The sequence below is a fragment of the Trichoderma asperellum genome, chromosome 4 (genome assembly GCF_020647865.1).
Source record: "Trichoderma asperellum chromosome 4, complete sequence".
In the NCBI taxonomy this organism is placed as follows: domain Eukaryota; kingdom Fungi; phylum Ascomycota; class Sordariomycetes; order Hypocreales; family Hypocreaceae; genus Trichoderma; species Trichoderma asperellum.
Window position 1 is genome coordinate 1,966,595 of NC_089418.1, and position 22,444 is coordinate 1,989,038.

A 22,444-nucleotide genomic window follows, 5' to 3' on the forward strand; every position below is an offset into this window, starting at 1 on the left:
ATGGCGGGTGCCCACTCTGCTGTCGGAGAGGCATAGCGGGGGTTTCCAAGATTACAGCGGGGAGGGCTTAGGGGGCTGGCCAACGAGCGGCTCGTGATGCTTGGCCTGGCCGCCACAGTAATCAGCCTCCAGCACCACAAACGGCTACGAAAGACTCATGATTGTCGATCAGAGGAGCAAAGAAAATGCACCAGGCCACAGTGCATGTGTGCCTGCGGTACTGGATTGCGTACGCTGCGCATCAGGAGAAAACTCTGCTGCAGCTGCCGCGACTTGTCTCGTCCGGCAGGGGTAGCACGACAGACAGGCCACAGCACGCGTCTGGCATTGAGAGAGACTGGGACTGAGGAGCCATTTGCTGAGAGTGCGTCCGGTATCGTATCTAGCACTCTTGTGGTGTAGTGCTTGCACAAGGTTCGAGACCCGAGAAATAGACGTACATGGGGCTTGGGGGGCTGCCATCGTAGCGTAAGCACTTGGGCACTTCGCAGCAAGCCTGTAGATTTGCATAATGCCGTCGAATTGCCATATCTCGCCCTTTTTCCTTCAGCCTCTGCAGGCCGTCAGTGCATCTCAGCTTCAGTTTATTTCCTTCTCCTATCATACTGTAGACCATTTCCCTCCACGCCGTTAGCACGCGTGGGCCAGACCGTGCTTTAGTGGCACTGGATCCTCTTAGGCGCAAGGGGCAATTTCGTCACCCGCAGCCCCACATTTGGCCTTGCAGACACGCCTGAGAATCATGTAAGTTTCAAAGGGAGGGTCGACTCCTGAAGATCAGTAACAAAACAAACAGACATGTGAAGCTTGAACAAGAAGGACACGACGACAAGGCGTTTCTAAATTCAATGGAGGCTGATGTGCAATGCAGAGCACCTTCTTCACCTTCTTCAAAAGGGGCGTGAGGATGGACAGAGCCCCACGGCCGAGCCAGGTAAACCTTCACTGTGTGGCGAATCCGTCGCTGTCCATCTTCAGCCTTGGCCTTCACTCCGTGAGAAAGGCAAAAAAAAAGACATGGCCAGTTGAGTCTGGAGATTTCCATTCCCCACGTGCCGCTGGAACCTAGGAGCTGCTTCGACAAAATGCCAGATGTGGCATGAGAAGAAACGTGCTTGACGTACTATGTAGAAGAAGAGGCTACTAGTACTAATCTACCTAGGTAGTACCTAATAATAACCAGACGCATTTCTGAACAAGCGTCAGATTATTAGCCCGAACGCTATTGAACTGCAAGTAAGCCAGCCACAGCGGGCAGTTCAAGTGGTAGCCAGATCGCAGCAAATTACCGTTGATGCAGCTCGCCATCCCCCCTTTCTTATTCCCTCCTAGTCCTGTTCCTCTTGGTGGCTGTCGAGGAGATTCTACTACTAGGGGGAATACATAGCACAGTACGCATATTAGTAGGTACTCATCCAGAGTCAAATCTACACATTCCCAAGGCTGCGACACGATCAAACCTATTGTTAAGTGGCAGCATCTAAAACACCACCCGCGCAACACGTGCGCAGAAGATCTCGACAATGATATAAAGCATTCCAGTGACATCACACACACCATTAAAGTAAAATTGTGTCGATTAAGTTTTCTTTTTGTTTCGATTTGTATTCTCATCGATTAGCCCCGTCTTTTGATCTGCAAATAGCTAGGGGCTAAGTATGGAGTACTGAGGCTTGAATTTTTGCAAGCGCCTTGAACTTTACATCGAAATGGCGTCCTTCATCATTGCCGCAATCGCATTAGACGATCTCATTAACCTTCAACAAAATGTAAATGTAGCTCTTTACAACAACATTCCCAACACTCATAGACCAACATATGCTCCAAAAAAGACAATATAGTATTAAAGCGTGGCGAGATGCCTTGAATTATATAGTAACAAAAGCAAGCATGCATTATCTTCCTCTCGTGCTACCAGTAAACACAGCAGCCGTCCATTAACTCACAAAGAGCCATCCAATCAGGTACATACCAGGGGGGGTGAGAAACGCCATCTATGATGAGGACTATACATAAATATAACTAAACACACATGGGATCGGATTCATTCGTAACATGATCTGGATAAAAACAAAAGAGATATATTGCGTATATCCACCAAACAAGCCCAGCCGGTGATGGGTATATCGCCGGCGAAGTATAGGAAAGTAAAAGAAAAGAAAATGGGTATATAAAACCAAAACCAAAAGGTGATGTATTTGTCCAAAACTCTCAAATGAGGAGGAAGGACGTTAAAAGTGTACGGTATGCCTAACGATATGTTCAGCTCTGCGCTGCAGAGCAAGTGAACAAAGATAATGGTGGTATTAAGACATTATTATACGATAAGATGGATGAAGGCTGTGTGCATTTTTACATCATGCCCAGGCGCGTCATCCTCTTGTTCATCTTGGGTAGTGGGCCCAAACCGGGTCCCATGCCTGGTCCCATGCCAGGCCTCATGCCGGGTCCCATGCCGGGTCCCATGCCGGGTCCGAGTCGGCCTGGTGGGGGCCCACCATACGGTCCTGGTCCTCTCGGCAGGCCAGGAGGACCGTAGCCCGGTCGAGGTCCCGGTCCTCCTGGGCCCATTCGACCAGGTGGTCCAGGTGGTCCGCCGTAAGGTCGTGGACCCGGACCTCCGTATCCGCCTCTGCCTGGACCTCGGGGGTAAGGAGCAGGCGGTGGCGGCCGTGTCCTTCTCACGGCATCTCGCTCGCAATAGGCCTTGCCATCGACTTCAAAGTAGCCGTCAGAAAGCGGCACGCCGCAATCAAGGCAGCAGAAGCATCCTACGTGATGCTTGACACGAGACTCATCTTCAACAAATTGCCCTTCGATACCGACCCCACAGCTTCCACACAAGCTGCCATTCAGCTTGTGGTAGTGCTGCTCGCAGTAAGGCTTATCATCCAAAACGTAAAACTCGGCAGAAGTAAATGGGTTCGAGCAAGTGGTGCAGACAAAGCAAGCCTTGTGGTATCTTCCAGTCAATCTCCCATCGGCGGACGAAACACTTTTTCCGGTAATGGGCTCTCCACAAGCCTTGCAGTCGCCTCGGGACGGAAGCTTGAGGTCCTTTGATCCTTTGAGGTCTCTAGATGACTTGCGAGGAGATTCTTTCGGTGCAGATTGAGATTGTCTCAAAGATGATTCTCTCGGAGGTGATTGTCGAGGAGTTGACTGCCTCGGAGAGGGCTGCACTGGAGTTGACTGCCTGGGAGAGGGTTGCATGGGAATTGACCGTCTAGAAGAGGGCTGTAGTGGAGTAGACTGTCTTGGGGTAGACTGTCTAGGAGTAAAATGTCTAGGAGGAGTCTGTGCAGGAAGAGTTTGCCTTGGAGACTGCCTCGGAGAGCTTTCGTTTCTAGGTCCCAAGTCTAGCTCGGGCTCGGGCTCAGGCTCAGACTTTGGTTCCGGGGCTGGGCTAAACGCCCTGTATGGCTTAAACGCTGGTTGACCAATGCCAGGTTGGATAGCTGGGTCATAACGCTCTTCTTCTCCCTCGGGTATGAGGTATGGCGATCGCGGTACCGGAGACCGAGCAGGAAGCGGAATATCAGCTGCTGGGTCGAGTCGAAGATCTGCAGGCCGCGGCTTCTCTGCGGCCGTCTGTAGTCCACCAGGCATAGCCCTTACTCTAAGCGCGTCGGGGATGCTGTTACGTGGCTGTGATCTTGCCGGGCTCGTCTGTGAGGTGGTTTGGCTCTGGTTGCTAAAGGTTGAATACCCCGAGGATGAGGAATCAGACGCCGTATGATAGGGGTTGCTGGAGCCGAATTCAGCGGCCAGGTTGAGGGACTCCGTAGGTAAATGTTGAGGAATAAGGCTTTTACGTGGTGGCGGGCGCCTCGATGTATCAGGCCCCAAAGATGGCCGTCGCTCTGCATCTGCAGCTCCCATGGAAGGCATTCGGTTGTGAGACATTGGGCTCGCATAAGATGGTCGTCGTGGGGTTTCTCCTACACCTGGTGAGGGCCTAGGAAAGGTTTCAGCTCTCATCGGGGGCGCCATGGCGTTGGGATCCAGCTGGCGCCCAGACGGCGCCCCGAATCCTTCGTATCCATTCTTCCGGGGCTGCTTCGGAGTTGACGGAATATTATTACCGCTTCCTGTGGACAAGTTGGAATGACTTGTGCCAGGTCGCTCAGGGATTCGCCCAGGCTCTTCCAGCAAAACGGCGTCGAATTTGGTTACTGATTCCTTTCTTGTTGGAAAGGCACCATGTGAAGTTGACGGTCGTTGGTTAGTGTCAAAGGGGCCTGGGGTAATGGTATTCATACGCTCCATGAACCCAAGAGGCTTTGTGGGGGCAGGGGTAGCCATGCTTTTTGAGCTGCGGTGCCCATTGATGTCAGGTTGCTGGGGCTTTTCGGGTATCTTTGTTGGTTCCTCTATTTTGGCGCCGCCAAATGAGAAGAAGTCTCTCGCTTGATCAGCAAAGGATGGTCTGTTTGGCGTCATTGGAGAAACGCTGCGCGATCCCCCGTATTGGCTCACCGGCGTCAACGGTGCCGGTACCATGTACGCTTTATCTGCGCCATATTAGCATATGATTCATCTCGGAGAGTGGTGAGATATATAGGGAGTCGCACTTGCTGCGCCTATGTCAACCGGACTAGGCATACGGCCTAGCTTGTCTGTCTGCAGCGGCCTGGGGAGCGGATCGTCAAACTTATCGTTGCTATCGGGAGGTGGTGATACTGGAAGTCAAATGTTAGCCAAGGTAACTAATCGCCAATACGCATAAATATCTCTTACATTCGACGGCCGGCCCAGAACACACGTGCTCTCCCATCAGGGAGATCTCGACCTGCAAGCCGCATGACGAACATTTGATCGTCGGCAGGAAAGCCGACTCTCTCAGTCCCTGCATGACGGCGAAGCAGCGTCCTGTGGAACTGTGAACTGTTCTTCCGTGTAGTAGTTCAAGTGTTATTCCAGCACGAAGGAAAACATCGGATATGTTGGCATCGACACGCGCTACAACGCAATCACGAGCGGTGGTTGTCGTGTCTCGCCGAGACGGTATGGTTGGAAACCAGACTATTTAAAATGGTAAAATCGATAAGTATTTGGGCAAAAGCCGGCACACGACGCCGCCTGTTTCTGCCGTCTTCAGGTGTTTTCTTTGTCTGTGCATAAATCCTTCGAGCCACAGGTTTGGAGCCGCCAAAGCACAGCCTCGTTGCGAGGAGCTGCCAGCAGTCTATTCCAGCAAGCTTATTTTGTTCCGGTAGAGTGTGACAGCGGGAACCAGGATCCGTTCAAAGCTGTCAAGCCCGCGCCGGACGGTTCCTGCGTTGGTCGACGCTTGAAGCCTCGCCTACTATGCTAGGAGGATGAATTGGCGAGAAGGAAAGAAAGATAGAAGGGGGAATAGAGTCGCAAGCTTTTGGAGGAACGGCTACCTGCAAACGGTGATGTTGCGCATAGTGTCTCGAGTTGTGGAGGTCGCGGAAAAGTGTTGCTGGGGTGGGCAGACCCCTGACTAGACGGTCCCTGGTCCCTGTCACTGGCCAGGTCCCTTTGGTGCATAAGCTAATTGCGATCAGGTCGCGAACCCCTGTCGCTGCAGCCTCGCAGTGCCGTGGCTAAACGTTGCGGTGATTGCGGTGTGGAATTCACCTTTTTTTTTCTAGTCCTTCTATGTACGAGCCGTCCGGGTGCCTTGGACAGAAACAGACACGAGATTCGAATGGAATACGAGGCGAGACAAGAACGCGGCTGGAGGAGGAGGAAGAAGCAGGCGTCGAGGTTATGCACACACATCTCCTGCGCCAAAGCAACTACCGGATGATGGATGCCTAGATATAGCAAATCAGTCAACTGCGTGTCTGTGTCACGGCGCACGAGCACAAAGCACAGGCATGCGATATCCTGAATTGCATTCATCACTTGTCGGAAGATCGCAGCCCTGGATGGCGTCGCCCGCAACGCATACAGCCCAGTATGGTTGTACAACTAGCTTAAAGCCGCTCCCTTGACAGGGAAGCAGGCGAAAAATCAGGCTCTAGCCGTATTTTCATCGTCTCAATATCCACTCCCTTTATTGTCTGGCCAGCAATCACTATCAAGCCTGGCAGGCCGGTGTCCAATTAAGTCTAAAGGCACTTTGTTGCAGATTCCACCGATCCCGCAGCGCGGCCTTGGGCAGCAAAGGCCTGCTTGATTTTCGGTTTTAGCTCTCCCACTAGGTGTGTATCAGAAGTGCTAAACACCATCTCCACCCGTTAGCCAAGCAGGCTCATTTTGGTCGACATGAAGATTCCCACCTCGTGATGCGCGCAAGCTGTAACAAAGAGCGCACCAAGCCGGAGGTCTCGCTGGAAGAGGGACAGCTGGGTAAATGAGGCCCGCAGTAGCGCCACTGTGAGTCGCTCTTTTGGGCCGCGTACCTTGCAGGGCCCTCCTTGATGCGACCCTGTCCACTGATAAGGGGGGGCAGCTGGGGGAGGCGTTGGGAGGATCCCTTTTTTGGGGGAGGGTCAGCGGCCTCAGTGGCTGGTGAGAGAGATTGTGCCAGCGCTGGTAGCACTAGCGGTAGCACTATGCGCATGCTAGCAGTCGCCAATAGCGCTACCTCAGGAAATTGATTGCCAGGTGCTCATGATCATACATAAGGTAGGCAGTAATTGACACATGTAGCGGGTCGAACACCCCTAGAACAGTTCCATGCTCCGTAGCATCGCTCTGGCGTCGGAACCATTGGACGTCACTTACTCAGCCTTTTGCTATAAATCTCCCCAATAAGCGCCCCTCGACTTCGTTGAGAGAACCATGCCGCAGACCGCAGAGAATAGAAGCGGCACGTGGGCAGCAGCACAATGTCTCAGCCGAAGGACGGGCGTGAGCAATGCAGTGGCCAGTAAAGCCCTCGGCCCTGCGACAAAAAGAGAGGCTGTTGGTTCCATCGCGCATGAGCAAAATGTCGGCGCAGTCTCGGTTCTACAGCGCATAATCTTTGCCATTCCTACTTGGGAAGCGCAAAAAGCAGCGAGGCTGGAGTCGCGGTGCGGTACGGCAGTCTCCGCACATCACCGCTGTCCTTGTGTCCTCATTTCCTCTTTAGCCTTTGGATCGGTGATCATCATCTCTGTTCGGCTCAGTTGCGGCTTATCGTCCCTCCACAAAGAGAAAGAGTATGGGGTATGAGGACTAAGCTTGCTAAGGTTGTAGTTCACCTGCTGAAGTGAGCTGCCGCCGGCGGAGATCCTAGTTGATCTTGGTGTTGGGTTCGCGAGCAGCCCTGGCAGGTTCAGCGTCACATCCAAGGCCCCAGCCGCTGCTTACATTGCTTGTACACGTATAGGTATTCCTTCAGGCTCGTGTCTGTACTCTATAGTAGTTTAAGACATTTGCTCCCTCTTAAGAAGGACGAGAGATATGACCGCTTGGACGACTATCCACGTATGGTTGGCCGTGGTTAAGGCATTGGGTATCTGCCTTGTGAAATCACACAGGCCCAAGTACTGGGTTTTGGCTATTCGTTGTTGGACGAACAGATGCCACGTATTACGAGATACTACTCCCTCCCTTAATCCAGTGTATATCTAATACAGGTACGGCGTAGCACTAGCAATATTTGGGTGCTACTCTGGGCATTCCGTGCCTTTTTGAAGTAACATCACGGCATATATCCCGGAGGCATGGTGACCGGGGGTGCTATGACAGTCTTGAGCCTACAAGTACTTTGCGCCTTCATCTATCTGTGACATGACATATTGTTTGGATCCGGCTGTTTCGGTTTCAGATGCTGTTCTCAAAGTTGATTGCCAGGGCAGATACTTCTTTTCGGGATATTAAGGCACGTGCTCGACTATATGCACTAAGCGAGAGTTGTTGATGCGCTGCGTATAGAGGCAGAAATACGGCTTGTCTGGCAGCGATGTTCGCTATGCCATGCAGCAAGATCAACTCTGCGCGGCATCAAGTTGCCAAATTTACTCGCAGCAGTATTGTCACCAATACCACGTAAACAACAGGTACCTCATAGCCTTTCCACTTGACCCTATACATAACTACCATGGGGGGGGGAGGGGGGGGGAAATGCAAGAAAGTAAACATGTATAGGGTAGGCAATATATTACCAGCATGGAACAGTCGTAATAGAATAGATGCAATTATTTGTGATATCAAGTTGCAATTGAGTCGTGTGTTTATATCGTTTAACTGGATGTAGCAGCAGTAGTACTTTGTATGTGTACAATCGCCGTAATCCTTGGTTTGTGTTGCTATTTTGAATGCTTTTGCGGAAACGAATCCTCTGAGACACGTGTATAAAGTGAAATACATCCACCAGCATGCAAAGCCAAGTAAATCAAGGAGTGCTATATACATGTACCTACCTACTAGGTACCAGGTAGTTAGTAGCTATTCCCACTTACGACACATTAAAAAAAAAGTTGACACTGGGCTGGGCTATCATGCTACACAGGTCCCTCCGGTGGCAGCATACAGCTCGCTACCGAGAGAGTGATCGGCACGTTTACAAGAACGGTGTAGGGTTAGAGAGAGCATTAGCTGCTGAAAAATGCCTCTGGTTACATTCAATGCACGAGTGCCTCTCTGGCGCCGACGTAGAGGTGTTTAAGTGGCCCGATACCTGGCAGCCAAGATCCCAACAAATGCGGTCAGGAAAAGCGGTCGACGCTGATCTCCATTGGCAAATGCAAGATGTCAGCGAACACGTAGCTAAGCTGGCGATTTCCGGCTCAACCAAGGTCTGCATCTGCATGGCTCTCCATGCTCAGACCGAATTCACCCGCCCTCGTGCTTGTGGTACGTGTCAATTATGAATAAATACAGAGAGTAAAAGATAGACCTGAGAACTCTCAATGGCTGAGAGAACGGCCGGCATGCCACTTTGGGGAAATGAGTAGTATTAAAGCCCCCACATGGATCACATGTATCTACCAATCTGCTTTTACATCACGCAAGAACGGCTGACGACAGCAGGATGAGCCAACAGAAGATGCAGCAGCTTTTGACAGCTTATCGGTGCCTACCACCAATGCAGGTACATACGCGCAAGGAAACGCGCGGTCTTCGGAACTGAGATGTGTGCCGTCCTGTGCCATATCGCGAGGAGAACAGGTAGCTATTGTGCCCTTATTTGGTAGTAGAGGGACATGCACCCAGCTGTGGATATGGGGGATTGAGCGCTACTGAGTGCTTTCCCACGGGGTACTTGGCTTTTTTTTTTTTTTTTTTTTTTTTTTTTTTTTTCCCGTCTCCCCATTCTTTCTTTCGTTTTCTGCGGAATAGTATGAGATGGATTGGTGTTTGCAATTTCACAATGCTGTTATTAATTGTCTAATGTAAAATGTAAAAGCCTGAAGTCAGTCATCAGGTACCTCGGAGTGGAAGGTTCCCATGCCCCGAAATCCGCTCAGCCCGCCCCGTCATATCCGGGTGCGAGAACAACAAAAAAAGGTCCCAACGTTATTATGGATTTGTGCCTGCAGGTCCCAAGCGTGCGGTGTTTTTCACCGCTTGCAGCGCGAGGCCTAGGCCCAAGCCATCCGAAAGGTTCGAAAAAGTATCGGTCTACTTGGCTTAGAGCTAGCCGCTTTTTAGCGCTTGCACATACGTTGTCCTAAGAGCAGAGCCAGATTAAGCCGAGCTACAAAGACCGTCCGTCTCCCCAACCAGCCAGAAGCTTCTTTTCTCCTTTTCTTCCCTCACCGTAAAATATAAATTCAAAATCGCTGTGCAAGCAAGCCGAATCTTTCAATCCCAGAAATTTCTGTGTCAATCCAGCAAGAACTGCTTGACTACTTAGTTTCTGTCTCAACAAACCCCTCCCACCTATTACAGGTTTAATCTGTTGGTCGAGGAATTAGAGCCTCGATCACGTCCAGTCGTCAAGACGTTTTCCAATCTCCTTAACTCGTATGTATTGCCGCTGCTGTACAATGGACAGAAATCGAAAGAAGAAGCGAAATAAAAGCAGATTGACTGACCTTAATCACAGGATTCACCACCCGTTCGCCGGAGCCCGCTGCTCTGCCTCTGGAGGGTTAGCGGACTCGACCTTTTCCAAATAAAAGGTCGTATTTAGAGAAATAGAACCCTTCAACTAGAAAAACACTCCCGCGTCCCGCCAATTCGTCAACATGGCCCCCCACGCGGAAGATAGCACGGGCTCCTCGAACGGGAATGGCTATGCCAATGGCCACACGGCGTCCAATGGTGCTGCCCAGAGCACCTTCGTCGTGAACTCCCCCAATGTCAATTATACTGAGTCGGAAATCCGCTCCAAGTATACTTATCGTACCACCAGCATCGAGACTGATGCCAATGGCAACTTTGTGGCGACTCCTAAGGAAACGCTCTACGACTTCAAGGTCGACCGCAAGGTTCCCAAGGTTGGCATGATGCTTGTCGGCTGGGGTGGTAACAATGGTACTACCGTCACTGCGGGTATCATTGCCAACCGCCGCAACCTTGTGTGGGATACCAAGGAAGGCGTTCAGGAGGCCAACTACTATGGCTCCGTCGTCATGAGCTCCACCGTCAAGCTTGGAACTGATGCTAAGACTAACCAGGAGATCAACATCCCCTTCCACAACCTCCTGCCCATGGTCCACCCCAACGACCTGGTCATTGGCGGCTGGGACATCAGCTCGATGAACCTGGCTCAGGCCATGGATCGCGCCAAGGTCCTGGAGCCTGCCCTGAAGGCTCACGTCAGGAAGGAGATGGCTGGGCTGACTCCCCTCCCCTCCATCTACTACCCTGACTTCATTGCCGCCAATCAGGAGGACCGAGCTGACAATGTCATTGAGGGCTCCAAGGCCTCGATGGCTCATGTCGAGCACCTCCGAAAGGATATTCGTGACTTCAAGACCAACAACAACCTTGACAAGGTGATTGTCCTGTGGACTGCCAACACTGAGCGATACGCCGACCTCATTGATGGAGTCAACGACACTGCCGACAACCTTCTTAAGGCTATTGAGCAGGGCCATGAGGAGGTTTCTCCTTCCACCATCTTTGCTGTTGCCTGTATCCTGGAGGGCGCCCCCTTCATCAACGGCTCTCCCCAAAACACCTTTGTTCCTGGTGCTATTGAGCTTGCTGAGAAGCACAATGCCTACATCGGTGGCGACGACTTCAAGTCTGGCCAGACCAAGATGAAGTCCGCTCTGGTGGATTTCCTTATCAATGCCGGTATCAAGTTGACCTCCATTGCCAGCTACAACCACCTTGGTAACAATGACGGAAAGAACTTGAGCTCTCAAAAGCAGTTCCGCTCCAAGGAAATCTCCAAGTCCAATGTCGTGGATGACATGGTTGAGGCCAACAACATTCTGTACAAGAAGGGTGAGCACCCTGACCACTGCGTTGTCATCAAGTACATGCCTGCTGTCGGCGACAACAAGCGTGCCCTCGATGAGTACTACGCTGAGATCTTCCTCGGTGGCCACCAAACCATCTCGTAAGTTTCCTTTTCAGACACGCCCTGTAGTGTGGCCTCATTCACCAAAATGCAATTATACTAACTGCTGACAGACTGTTCAACATCTGCGAGGACTCTCTCCTGGCCTCGCCCCTGATTATTGACCTCGTGGTGGTTGCTGAGATGATGACCCGTATCCAGTGGAAGGCTGCTTCTAATGACGGTCACGAGACTGCTGAGTTCAAGCAGTTCCACAGCGTCCTCAGCGTCCTCAGCTACATGCTCAAGGCTCCTTTGACTCCTCCGGGCACTCCCGTTGTGAACGCTCTGGCTAAGCAACGTGCGGCATTGACCAACATCTTCCGCGCTTGCGTTGGTCTAGAGCCTGAGTCTGAAATGACTTTGGAGCACAAGCTCTTCTAAGTCGGCCCCGACTTGCAGACATACGAGATGCTCTTTGAGCCCAGAAGATTGCGCGAGGACATTGGAACATTGGACAGTCTTTACCGGATACACTAGATAGCTATAAAACAGGTAGAATCGACGGCCTAGGCTACGCCTTGGTTGACAATTCAATAACATAGATTTTGCCACCAGTTGATCTTTCAGGAAATGTGCTTTGTGAGCTTATACATTGGCAGTGTGAAATCAACGTAATGCTACAAGTAAGAGCATCTGATTTTCATATAGGGCTCTTATCATCTTATTGAATCTGCTAGGTGTCACCAATGTCCATCGGCAGATCCTAATATTTATTCGCTGTGCATATGGGCGCGTATAAGGCGTTGTGCTGTAAACACACGCTTCAGAGGTGGGTTTGAATGCGGGGAGCTTCCAGGTCTCTTGTGCCCCATTTAGTGGGCGAGCACTGCGCGTTGACATGTGTCGCGTCCAAAGCGCGTAAATGTTCCCCACGCAATTTAACGTGTCTCTGCCCTGCACTTTATGCCTGCTAAACCCGAATGCCATGTCTTGACTTTTCAACACCAAACTCTATACTTTTCAGTATTATTAAGAATTCACGTTAATCGCCGTATACGGCTGTGAGTAAGGCTGGTCATTGGTATTAGCAATGGCTTCGCCACGGTCTCCAACGCCAGCATCCCGCAATGCAACTCCAGAATTACTTACACCGCGGTCGAAAATCAAGGCATTACTCGCGACGGTAGATAGCAGCGATGACGACGACAATAGCGGCAGCTTCAAAGCCAAAAATACGAATCTGAAAGCGAAATCTCCAAGAAGCAACATAATTCCTCAAGAAGGCAACGATGGATCGGATTCTGATTCTGATATGCCCGTCCAGATGCGACCACGAGGAAAGCTAGCTGCTCGGATGCAAGGCCCTCCGGATAGTATTAATGAACCGGCAACGGCCAATACTGCAGAATCATCGAGGGATCGTGTTAGACGAATGTTGGAGAAAGAAGAGGCGCAATCTAAAGAGGCTACTGACACTGAGATGGCAGATGCTGATGGCGCCGGGGGAGAAGAAGACGAAGATGAGCTGCCGGTCGCCCCCCGGCGGCTGAAGCGCCGTGTCGCACAGGACAATGCTCCAGAGCTCTCACATCGATCACCCAGCCCAGGCCTTTTTGTTTCTTCACCAGTGCGTCCGTCGCCGGCAAAGGCGCCTCAGAATCAACCAGAGTCTGAAGAGGATCTGCCCGCGGTCAAATCAGATCGCTTCAAGGCTCTGGTGGAACGAAAGCGGCAAGAGCGCCTTGCGCGAGAGGCAGAGGAAGAAGCGCGCAAAGCAGAGCGCTGGGCACAGCAGGAAAAACTAGCGTCTGAACTCGGAGAGCTGGATTCTGGAGATGATGCGGAAGGGATAACGGACGACGAAGGGGGACGAAGATTGACGCAAGAAGCCCGCCCGACCAGAAAAGCAAGCAAAAAGGCTATGGAAGAGCTGAACCGAGAGACTCAACGAATGGCAAGAAACATGCAGCTGGCCCACGAAGCGAAGACACGAAAGAAGCTCTCTAAAGCAAGCCTATTTGAGCGTTTCAATTTCAGAATAGAAGGCGAGGCATCGCCGCTGGAGCCTCAAGCAAACAGCTCAAGCAGACCGGTAACACCGCCAACCGATGGGGATGCGAACAGAGATACGCCGCCTAGCTCGCCACCAGTTGGAGAGAAGCAGGAATCTGCCCAAGGTGTCGAGGATGCCACGGCAAGACTAGATGAATTGGCAGTAAACCATGATATGGAAGATGTGCAACAAACAAGCCCTACACGCTTGGACAAGGGCAAAGGGCCAGCTACTGAAGTTGACGAACCGAGCAAGCCTACACAAACGAAACGCCGAGTGAGGGTGCGACTACCGATTCCTGCCAGAACTACTGCGGCCGACTCAGAAGACGAATTGGAGATTACAACTACATCTAAAGACCGAATGAATGCTGTTTTCAACAATGTTCCCTTTAGAAAAGCGCAAGAATCGCATTCAATCCTAACCCTGCGGGCTTTGGCTCACGTAACATCTCCTGGAAAAGAAAAGAAGCGCAAAAATGAGCGGGAGGGAATGACTCCAGGCGAATTTCAAGCCACTCTGTTGCAAAAGGCAAGAGAACAAGCAAGACTAGAGCGGGACCGAAGGCTTGAGATGTTGAAAGCCCAAGGTATCGTCATCCAGACTGCAGAAGAACGAGAAAGACAGATGCAGGAAGTTGAAGATATCCTGGGCAAAGCTAGAGAAGAAGCTCAACGAATTAAAGAAGAAGAGGCAGCGGCCGAGAAGAAGGAGGGAAAAGAGAAAGGTGAAGCCGATCCTTTGGCGTGGGACGATAGCGAGGATGAAGAGTACGAAGACGGTGACGCAGATGCAGAGGGGTCTGCTGTGGAGCTCTCAGGGTCTGAGGAGGAGGAGGAAGAAGAAAGAGAAGAAGACGACGAAGAATCAGAGGCAGAAGGCGAGGCGGCAGGACTATCCATGTTTGATGCTGAGGCGGACGAGGCGGATGAAGAAGAGGATGCAGCATCTGAAACTTCGAATGTCCTCCCTAAGCTTGATAATAAGGAGGTTGATGGTGATGAAGACGAAGATGTCGAAAGAGTGACTGCCTTCAAAAGGACGCGCACACGGAATAAGACTGCCATTTTGTCTGACGATGAAGGCGAGCCCGCCGTGGAAGCCACGCCAAAATCCAAGAGGGCCCACGCTACCCCGACACTCGATTCTCCGGCTGCACCTACATCCGTCTTGCGATCTGCCAAGAAGACATTCATTCCTGGCCTTCCTGTGCAAGGACCTGCTGGCCTTAGCCTTACACAGATCTTTGCCGGAACAATGGACGAGAATCAGAAGAGCCAACTCGATGAACCGACACAGTCAATGATGCCGGATTTCGATCAATTCCCCGACTCCAACTTTTCGGCTGCTATGGACGATAACACTGAAGATATGGTTCTGGACTCTCAGCAAGATGAAACCCAGGGGGTTACCCAGGCCGTTCAGCTCAACCTTGCGCAGACACAGATGCATGGGTTGGACAGCCTACTACGAGATGACCTGAACTCCCAAGTCTCCGATATGATTGAGCCTTCGCAGGATGGAGGGCTTCAGAGATATACGCCTTTAAAGTCGAGATTTGTCGAGCCTCCGACTTCCACCGTGGAGACGATACCCGCAGACCAGCACGGTGATGCAATTCAAAGCTCCCCACTTGTGCGCAGGGGAAGGCTTCGACGAAAAATGGAAATGTCGTCCATCAATGAGGAGACAGCTATTTCCATGACTGGTGATAAAGAAGACGAAGAACTGGGTTCTTCTAAGTCTGCTTTCAACGTACTTCAAAAAGCTGCTGCCGATCAGAGGAACAAGAAACTTATAGAAGAATTCAACAAGAAGAAGAGCAAGGCGAAGGAAATGGTGGAAGAACAGGCCGAAGAATCCGAGGACGAATATGCCGGCCTTGGTGGAGTGGATGGCGAAGACAGCGATGATGAATTTGATGCTACTGTGCAGGACATCATTGATGATGCCGCTGGCAATGATGCAGATGCTCGCAAGCTGGCTGCGTTTTACGCGTAAGTTCCCGGTAACCATTAGACTACATATAAGGGACAAGCTAACTAAACATTCTCCAGTGACCGAGAACGGATCAATGACGAAAAAGAAGTCGAAAAGCTGTACAAAGACATCACATCAGGAATGCTTCGTCGCAAGCGCGGAGCTGACTATGACCTCTCTGACTCTGATGACGGCGGAGAAGCTCGCCGGAGAATGAAGCGTCGCCAGTTTGCAAAGATGCAAAAGGCGTTGTTTGCCGATGAGCGCGTCAAGAAGATGGCTGAAAATCCGGGCAACCAAGCTTTCTTGCGCACCATGGAGGATCGGGGCAGTGACGACGAAATGGACTTTTTGGAAATCGTCGATGCGCCAGCTTCGCAAGGCGAGGAGTCACAGTCTCAAAGCGAACAGCCTGAACAAGAGCAGCAGCCGCAAGTCATTCCCGATAGTCAGCCACGTAAACCTCTTGGCAGTGCTGGCGATAACAGGGCTCCCGCTCATATGAGGAGAACCAAAGATGGCAAGAAACCATCAAACATTGGCGAGGTTCGGGAGACACTGTCTGATCTATTGGAAGACGGACGACACAGCTCAATTATTTCGGCTACGGAAATTGGTTCGGATAGCGAAGATGAGGATGCTCGACCTGCATCTCGAGGGAACAAGGAGAATCATTCCCCTGCCTCCCGCCGCTCACGCAACGTCGTGGTTGATCGTATCAGCCTCAAGCGCAATGCTTCATCTGGCTTGTCTTCATCATCGAGTCGCGTCGCTTTTACTACTGCGGGGGGTTCATCTTCATCCTTCAAAGTCCCTGCGTCACTTCTACGCCGCGCGACCACCAATTCGTCATTACTATCAACGGCTACTACTACTACATCTTCCTCTTCGACGACGGCGGCGACAGGCGGTGGATCCGGCAGTGGATTTGGCGAAGAGGCCAAGATCAAGAAAGGGGCAGGCAAGAAGAGCGGAATCAATGGCTTCGCGAGAGATAATGAAAAACTGGCGAGGATGCAAGAGAGCGAACGCAGGAGAGAGGAGAAGAAGGTTCGCGGGGCTGAGAGCAGAGTGGGACTTGTGGGAGGATTGTTGGGTAAGGGATCCTTTGAGTAGGAGATTATATTTGCGCGTTTCGATTTGATCATGAAGTGCTTTGGTTTTATAGTATGGCGTTCAGGGGGAGCCTTTTTTAGGTTTATTTCTACAAGCACGATATGACCTGGTTTGCGGGGGCTTGAATTTTGCATTTTGGGAATGGGGTTAGGTAGGGATGCCTTACAAAGCAAGGGCATTGAACAGGCCATGATTTAACATTACACCAATGGTTAAGATGCTTATAGAAAAGAAGTTGCCGAATAGCGTATTCCTAGTTTTGCCAGCCAAGTGATAGCTGTGTATGGAGCAGCAGGAACAAGCACAGCGTTGGTTTAAAAGACGGGCATACTCCCTGAAGAAGTATGCGCCAAATTACTTCAAATAGATGAATGTATGCTTAATCCCAACTACTCCGCAGCGCATGAATCGCACACTACGAGTTTCGTTTGCCCATCCAAGACGCCTGTATTAACGCACTATTGACCATTCCGTAAGCTCAGCTGTTATTGCTGGTGCAATCATCCGAGGCTTCGTTGACCGCCACTGTGCAGATCCAGGTTCGTTATCACGCCCCAAGAGACAGTTTACAAAACATTGAAACTGGCAGCGCCCGCAGAGCCAAAATTCCAAATCCCCAGCAAAGCACCGCTCTGCCAAGGGTCTAGTATAGCCACGGGGCAAGGGAGGATTTAAAAGATTTACACAAATCAAGTCTTTATTCGCGCCCAAAGGCGATTTTGGCATAGCGGCATTGCCCGTAATACACTAGCTCAACACGCTTCGTTGCTCGCAAGGATTGGCCGATGCTATGCTAGGGACTGGGATTAACAGCTGTCACGACGGGACTGGACGGGTTTTACTACTTGCATGAAGCAGGGCGAAATCGTGTTAAGTGGTCTGCGGCATCATATGTTGACAGGGGGGGGGCTTTAAGTGGAGGGAAAAGGAGCGGGTGAGGACGCAGAAATAGAGATTCAAACAGATCATCTCAGAGCGTTATACGGGCTTATTTGATAGAGCCAATGCATCGATAGATGATTATACGTCGTAAACCTGGCATGATGCTGTGAACCCACCAGTCTCAGACTTGCAAGCACTAGCCTCCTTATGTGCCGTATGCGAATTCGGGCCAACGGCTTGGTCAAGGACGCTAATGCAGACGGGATTCGCATCTCAGCAGTGGAAGTGCCGGTAGGTCTGTATGGATGGAGACAGCATGGTGTTGTGTCATTGCAGCTTGCTTAATGCGCATCCATCTGCCTTGCATGTTTAGGTATACTTGAGCGATGTGCTGGTCCGTGGGAGCGTACATTCCCTCATGGAGGCGGATGAAGATGAGAGAAGAAGAAAGAGGCAAAACGAAAAAGTGTAGCAGAAGCCGAATCTGAATAAGGTTTTGGACTGGAAAGAAGAAAGCTTAAAAGAACAGGAAGATTTAAAGGAGAACCATCTTCTATTCACAAACCGGCACTAGTTGCCGGCCCATCCTCCTCTCCCTCCCCTTTCCCTGTTGGTGGCTTTATAAGTGCACACTAATACCGTCTCCCTGCTTTCATTCTTAAAAGCGATAAAATTACTCCGTAGTCACCAGAGCAGTCGAAGCCGGGTTGAACGTTTGTCTTGCATCTTTGCTCCATCCATCACTGGCGCTATATTAGACTTTGATGGCTGTGGCATCGTTGTCATCATCAGCATCGTCAGCGTTTTTGTTCATACGCTTCATGTTCATGTTAGCACCACCACCTCGCCATCAACGGCATCGATAGAACAACCCAGCCTTCGCTCACAGTGATAATACAGCAGCCGAGATGGGCCTGGGCGCCGTACCACCAGAACTGATTCTCAATATCGCCAGATTCTTACACTTGCGGAGGGACGTCAACGCCCTGGCCAGGGTGAACCAGTACCTATACGCCATCCTAGATCCGGTTCTCTACCATGGCAGTGCCAAACGTCTTTCCGGCTATGTCCTTCAATGGGCCACGAGGAATGACAGCGTCCAAACAGTAAAGAAAGCACTGCAATACGGGGCTTATCCCAACGCAGTCGAAATCGGCGAGAACTGTGCCCTCAGATTCGCTGTAGAGCATGGGCATCTGGCAATTGTCAAGCTCCTGCTCGACCATGGCGCCATCATTCGCGACCCAATGATCCTGGGAACCGCCGCTCTCCACGGGTTCGACGAGATAACGAAGTTGCTCCTCGACCATGGGGCAAGCCCGAATGCCGTGGCATGTCAGGGCAAGACTCCTCTCCTGCTCGCCGCACAGAAAGGGAGTGAGACTACTTTTGCATTGCTCTTGCAGCGTGGAGCCGACCCCTTTGTCAAGTGTGCCGCTGGATCATCTGCTTTATTCTACGCCATCGCTGGCGGGAGCGCGAACATCTTGGAGAAGCTGCTCGATCTCGGGCTTGATATGTATCAGGCCAACCGTGGTTCGCGGATTGCCCAGTCTTATGCCGCAGAGCTGGGTAGACTAGATGCTGTCAAGCTGTTTACCGAGCGGGGCGTCGACGTTAACCTCGCTGATGGAACAGGCCGGACACCACTATCTTGGGCTGCTAGCAAGGGGCATCTCGAGCTGGTGCAGTATTTTCTGAAGCAGGGTGCGTCGGTGGAAATCCAGGACTCTGGGTGCTACACTCCCGCGCTGAATGCGGCCATGAATGGAATGACCTCCGTTGTGAAAGCGTTGCTCGACAACGGAGCAAATCTGGAATATGCGTCTAGAGATGGGCGTACTATGCTTTCTTGGGCGGCGCCCCAAGGCCATCGAGATACCACCCAGCTCCTGTTAGACCGAGGAGCCAACTTGGAGGCGTTAGATAAGGAAGGGCGGACGCCTCTTCACTTGGCAGCTTACACCAATCACGAGCAAATCGTCAAGATGCTCATCGATAAAGGTGCCAATGTGAACTCGAATAATGGCGTATCATCGCCGCTGTCACTTGCGTCAGGCCGTGGGCATTCGCGAATAGTCAGACTGCTTTTGAGAGCTGGCGCATCTCCCGAGTTCATCACACCAGGAAAGATAACTCCCTTGTTCCTCGCAGCTATATCAAACAGTTCCTCCGCCGCAGCCGCGGTTGAAGCTCTCCTTAACCACGGGGCCAATATACAAGCTACAGACGAAGACGGCAAGACGGTGCTGTCTTACACCCTCAGGCAGCAAGGAAGGCTCCGGATATTTGACCTGCTCGTCTCAAGAGGAGCCAATCTCGATGTTAGAGACAACCTCGGACGAACTCTGCTCATGGAAGCGGCGGCTAGTGGCCAAAGTCTCTGTATAGAACTCTTGATCCAGAGTGGCCTTGATGTCAACGACCGAGACAACTCTGGCATGACGGCGCTGCATCATGCCGTGATGAACGATGCGGTGGATTCGATTCTGCCGCTGCTACGGCGCGGTGCCGACCCTGAAGCAAAAGATCACCATGGACTCTCGGTGTTTGAGCGGGCGAGATGGCAAGGTAACACTGATATACTGATAGGGGCTGAGCGTGAGCTGGAGTCGAGGAGATTTTGAGATGGATATACCCACCAATGAGTTGCAATGTATGTGTATGACCACCTTGTTTACCTTCAGCTTGTTTATCTTTAGATGGTTTTGATTTGGCGGGCTTTGGGCTTTAATCGGATATATATTTGGTGGTTATGAATAAATGGTTCTTCTTTCTATCTGTCTTATATCTGTATTACGAACGATTGAATCTGAGATGAACGGAGGCATGATATGGAACGGTCCCGGAAGTGGAGCCCCTCGGTTTCGGGAGCCGGACACAGTTAAAATGAAACAAAAGCAGTAACTCACTAATTCGGAGAGGTGATTATAAATCAATAGAGGGCACTATTTCAAAGTTTAACCCTATCTTTCCTGTCATTCTTTTACTGTTGGGCTTTTGGTATATCCAAGCGTAGGAAAATGCTGCTGGAATGGAAATCAATTTGAATGGAAATACCATCCATTTTCGTCAACAAATAGCCTGGTTCCGTGGTCTAGTTGGTTATGACATTTCGTTAACATCGTTTAACGCCACCGAAAAGGTCCCCGGTTCGAGCCCGGGCGGAATCACCATTTCTTTTTTTGCTTGCCTATTCCTTGTGTTGTGGAGTAATCTGATCTATTAATGTGTCAGAATTATTAAAACTTTTTGAACTATCACTAGCGCGGCATTAACATGTCAGGAATCGGGCCAACACGAAAGCTTTCCGCGGACGAGCAAGCAATAGAATGAATGCATAGATAATTAAAGCTTAGACTTTTCAGGCAAAGAAAGATATTGATACTACGGCACTTATCTTGACCTTAATGTATCCGGAGCACGAGAAAAATACTAACTATTAGGGCCTCAGATGGAGTTTTATCATCTCTAGGGTAATTATATACAAAGAGCAGAGTGTTCGTTTAGTCTAATTGCATTCCTCTCAACTGCTCTCTCAGTAAGCACAGAACAACAATGCCTTTATAATGTCAAATGCACGATCTCACCAAAGATAATACCCAGCTCTGATACAGTGTCAAATTGTCCAAAGTTCCTTCCTTCCGAACTCATAAGAGCTATACTGTTATGTTCTGTGACGATTGTTGGTACCAAAGTTCTTTTTAAATATGTATTCTATTACAAAGGGCCTAAATTTGCGACTAGATTAAGAGCATTTCCCTACACAAAGTATCACTCCTTCATTACTGCTCCGTCGGAAAGCCGTGATTCTTAAGTTGGTTATTGGCGTATTCCCAAAGCTTGTCGACAGCTTTTGGGTCATTAAGCCACTTATTCGCTCGATTGTCGACCTTACCAAACGGAACCATGTATAAACCCGCGGAATCAATTGCTCTGGGGCTAGTCGCACAGTACAAAGAGGTACGAGCCCCATCAACCGCTGAAGATGTCGGGCTAATCTTCATGGCGGCGCGGCTGAGAGTGCCGAGGATGGTGTTGTCATGACTTTGCAGGTTCGACTGCACGATCCCCGGGTGTAAGGAATAAGCAGTGATCCCTTTAGTCCGATAGCGATCAGTGATTGCTTTTGCAATTATGATGCTGGCTTGTTTGCAATGTCCATATCTCCTCCTAGTAATGGCAGTGTTAGACCAGGCTATCCAAAGTGCAGAGAATCAGACCGATATGATGGTTCTGCATATATGACGGTTTACTCGTTGAATTAAACTCACCATGGTGCTGTTCGGCCCGTTAAGTCGGTTAGGTTAGGATCGTCGTAATTAATGCTCTTCGGCCCCCATAGAAGCCCTGCATCACTCGAAACATTCACTATCCTAGCGCGGGTCTTATTGTTATGATAGAGAGCAGCTGCGCTCAGTGCTGGAAGCAAACCCATTGTGAGAGCATGATGACCAAGAAAACACGTTTGCCATTGCACTTCCAGGCCGTCTTTGGTAAGTTCAAAAGGGCATGCCATGATCTGCGAGAAACTCGTATTAGCAGATGTTTTGATATGTATTTTTTTTTTTTTTTAAACATTAGTGGCGATGACTGACACCAGCGTTATTGATGAGAATATCCAGTCTGGTTTCCTTGCTCAAAAACTCTTCGACGGTGCATTTGATGCTTTGAAGATCCTGCAAGTCCAACTTGAGAAAGCTGATATCCAACCCTTTCTCATCCTTTCTCATAGCGGCAATCGCTTGATCGACACGATCTTTGGAACGGCTTGCAATGTACACTCGTGCTCCTCGTTTGGCTAATTGTAGGGTTGTCTGGTAGCCAATACCGGCGTTTCCTAACAAGAGCATTTCGTTACTTATAGAACTAAGATGTCGGAAAAGCCGAGTTGTTCTTACCACCTGTGACGATGGATACATATCCGGTCAAGTCCGGAATGTTTCCGATTTGGAATTCCTCTTCTGAGCCGCACACCATGATGTCGTTGTCGTTGTGGTTACAAGTGAAAAGAAAACTTGGATCTGTGGAATGAATGTGAAGGATGG

At 50.5% G+C, this 22,444-nt stretch overlaps 6 protein-coding genes and 1 non-coding gene across 7 annotated transcripts; 5 read left to right on the forward strand and 2 right to left on the reverse strand.

The window, feature by feature from the left end:
- Window positions 1-1,687: 1,687 nt before the first annotated feature.
- TrAFT101_007066 (uncharacterized protein) lies at window positions 1,688-5,729 on the reverse strand. The gene is made up of 3 exons (XM_024904223.2): window positions 4,741-5,729; window positions 4,575-4,682; window positions 1,688-4,514 (listed from the first exon to the last, which is right to left on the reverse strand). The coding sequence occupies exons 1-3, from the start codon at window positions 4,853-4,855 to the stop codon at window positions 2,353-2,355; spliced, it is 2,385 nt and encodes a 794-aa protein (XP_024758717.2). The 5' UTR covers window positions 4,856-5,729; the 3' UTR covers window positions 1,688-2,352.
- Window positions 5,730-8,606: 2,877 nt separating this feature from the next.
- Window positions 8,607-10,028, forward strand: TrAFT101_007067 (uncharacterized protein; the record flags this gene model as incomplete). Its single annotated transcript, XM_066127948.1, has 4 exons — window positions 8,607-8,760; window positions 9,447-9,510; window positions 9,799-9,873; window positions 9,956-10,028. The coding sequence occupies 4 exons, from the start codon at window positions 8,607-8,609 to the stop codon at window positions 10,026-10,028; spliced, it is 366 nt and encodes a 121-aa protein (XP_065984061.1).
- On the forward strand, window positions 9,633-11,975 carry IPS2 (Inositol-3-phosphate synthase isozyme 2). The gene is made up of 3 exons (XM_024900660.2): window positions 9,633-9,873; window positions 9,956-11,422; window positions 11,497-11,975. The coding sequence occupies exons 2-3, from the start codon at window positions 10,098-10,100 to the stop codon at window positions 11,804-11,806; spliced, it is 1,635 nt and encodes a 544-aa protein (XP_024758718.2). The 5' UTR covers window positions 9,633-9,873; window positions 9,956-10,097; the 3' UTR covers window positions 11,807-11,975.
- Window positions 11,976-12,336: 361 nt separating this feature from the next.
- On the forward strand, window positions 12,337-16,912 carry TrAFT101_012035 (uncharacterized protein). Its single transcript, XM_024910706.2, has 2 exons — window positions 12,337-15,415; window positions 15,476-16,912. Exons 1-2 carry the CDS (start codon window positions 12,456-12,458, stop codon window positions 16,512-16,514), a joined length of 3,999 nt encoding a protein of 1,332 aa, XP_024758719.2. The 5' UTR covers window positions 12,337-12,455; the 3' UTR covers window positions 16,515-16,912.
- Window positions 16,913-18,085: 1,173 nt separating this feature from the next.
- Window positions 18,086-20,425, forward strand: TrAFT101_007069 (uncharacterized protein). The gene has a single exon (XM_066127949.1). The coding sequence runs from the start codon at window positions 18,305-18,307 to the stop codon at window positions 20,021-20,023; it is 1,719 nt and encodes a 572-aa protein (XP_065984062.1). The 5' UTR covers window positions 18,086-18,304; the 3' UTR covers window positions 20,024-20,425.
- Window positions 20,426-20,482: 57 nt separating this feature from the next.
- On the forward strand, window positions 20,483-20,569 carry TrAFT101_007070. The gene has a single exon. It is a non-coding gene; the product is annotated as a tRNA-Val (tRNA).
- Window positions 20,570-21,126: 557 nt separating this feature from the next.
- Window positions 21,127-22,376, reverse strand: TrAFT101_007071 (uncharacterized protein; the record flags this gene model as incomplete). Its single annotated transcript, XM_024905394.2, has 4 exons — window positions 21,127-21,569; window positions 21,671-21,918; window positions 21,995-22,236; window positions 22,298-22,376. 4 exons carry the CDS (start codon window positions 22,374-22,376, stop codon window positions 21,182-21,184), a joined length of 957 nt encoding a protein of 318 aa, XP_024758723.1. The 3' UTR covers window positions 21,127-21,181.
- Between the last annotated feature and the right edge of the window lie 68 nt (window positions 22,377-22,444).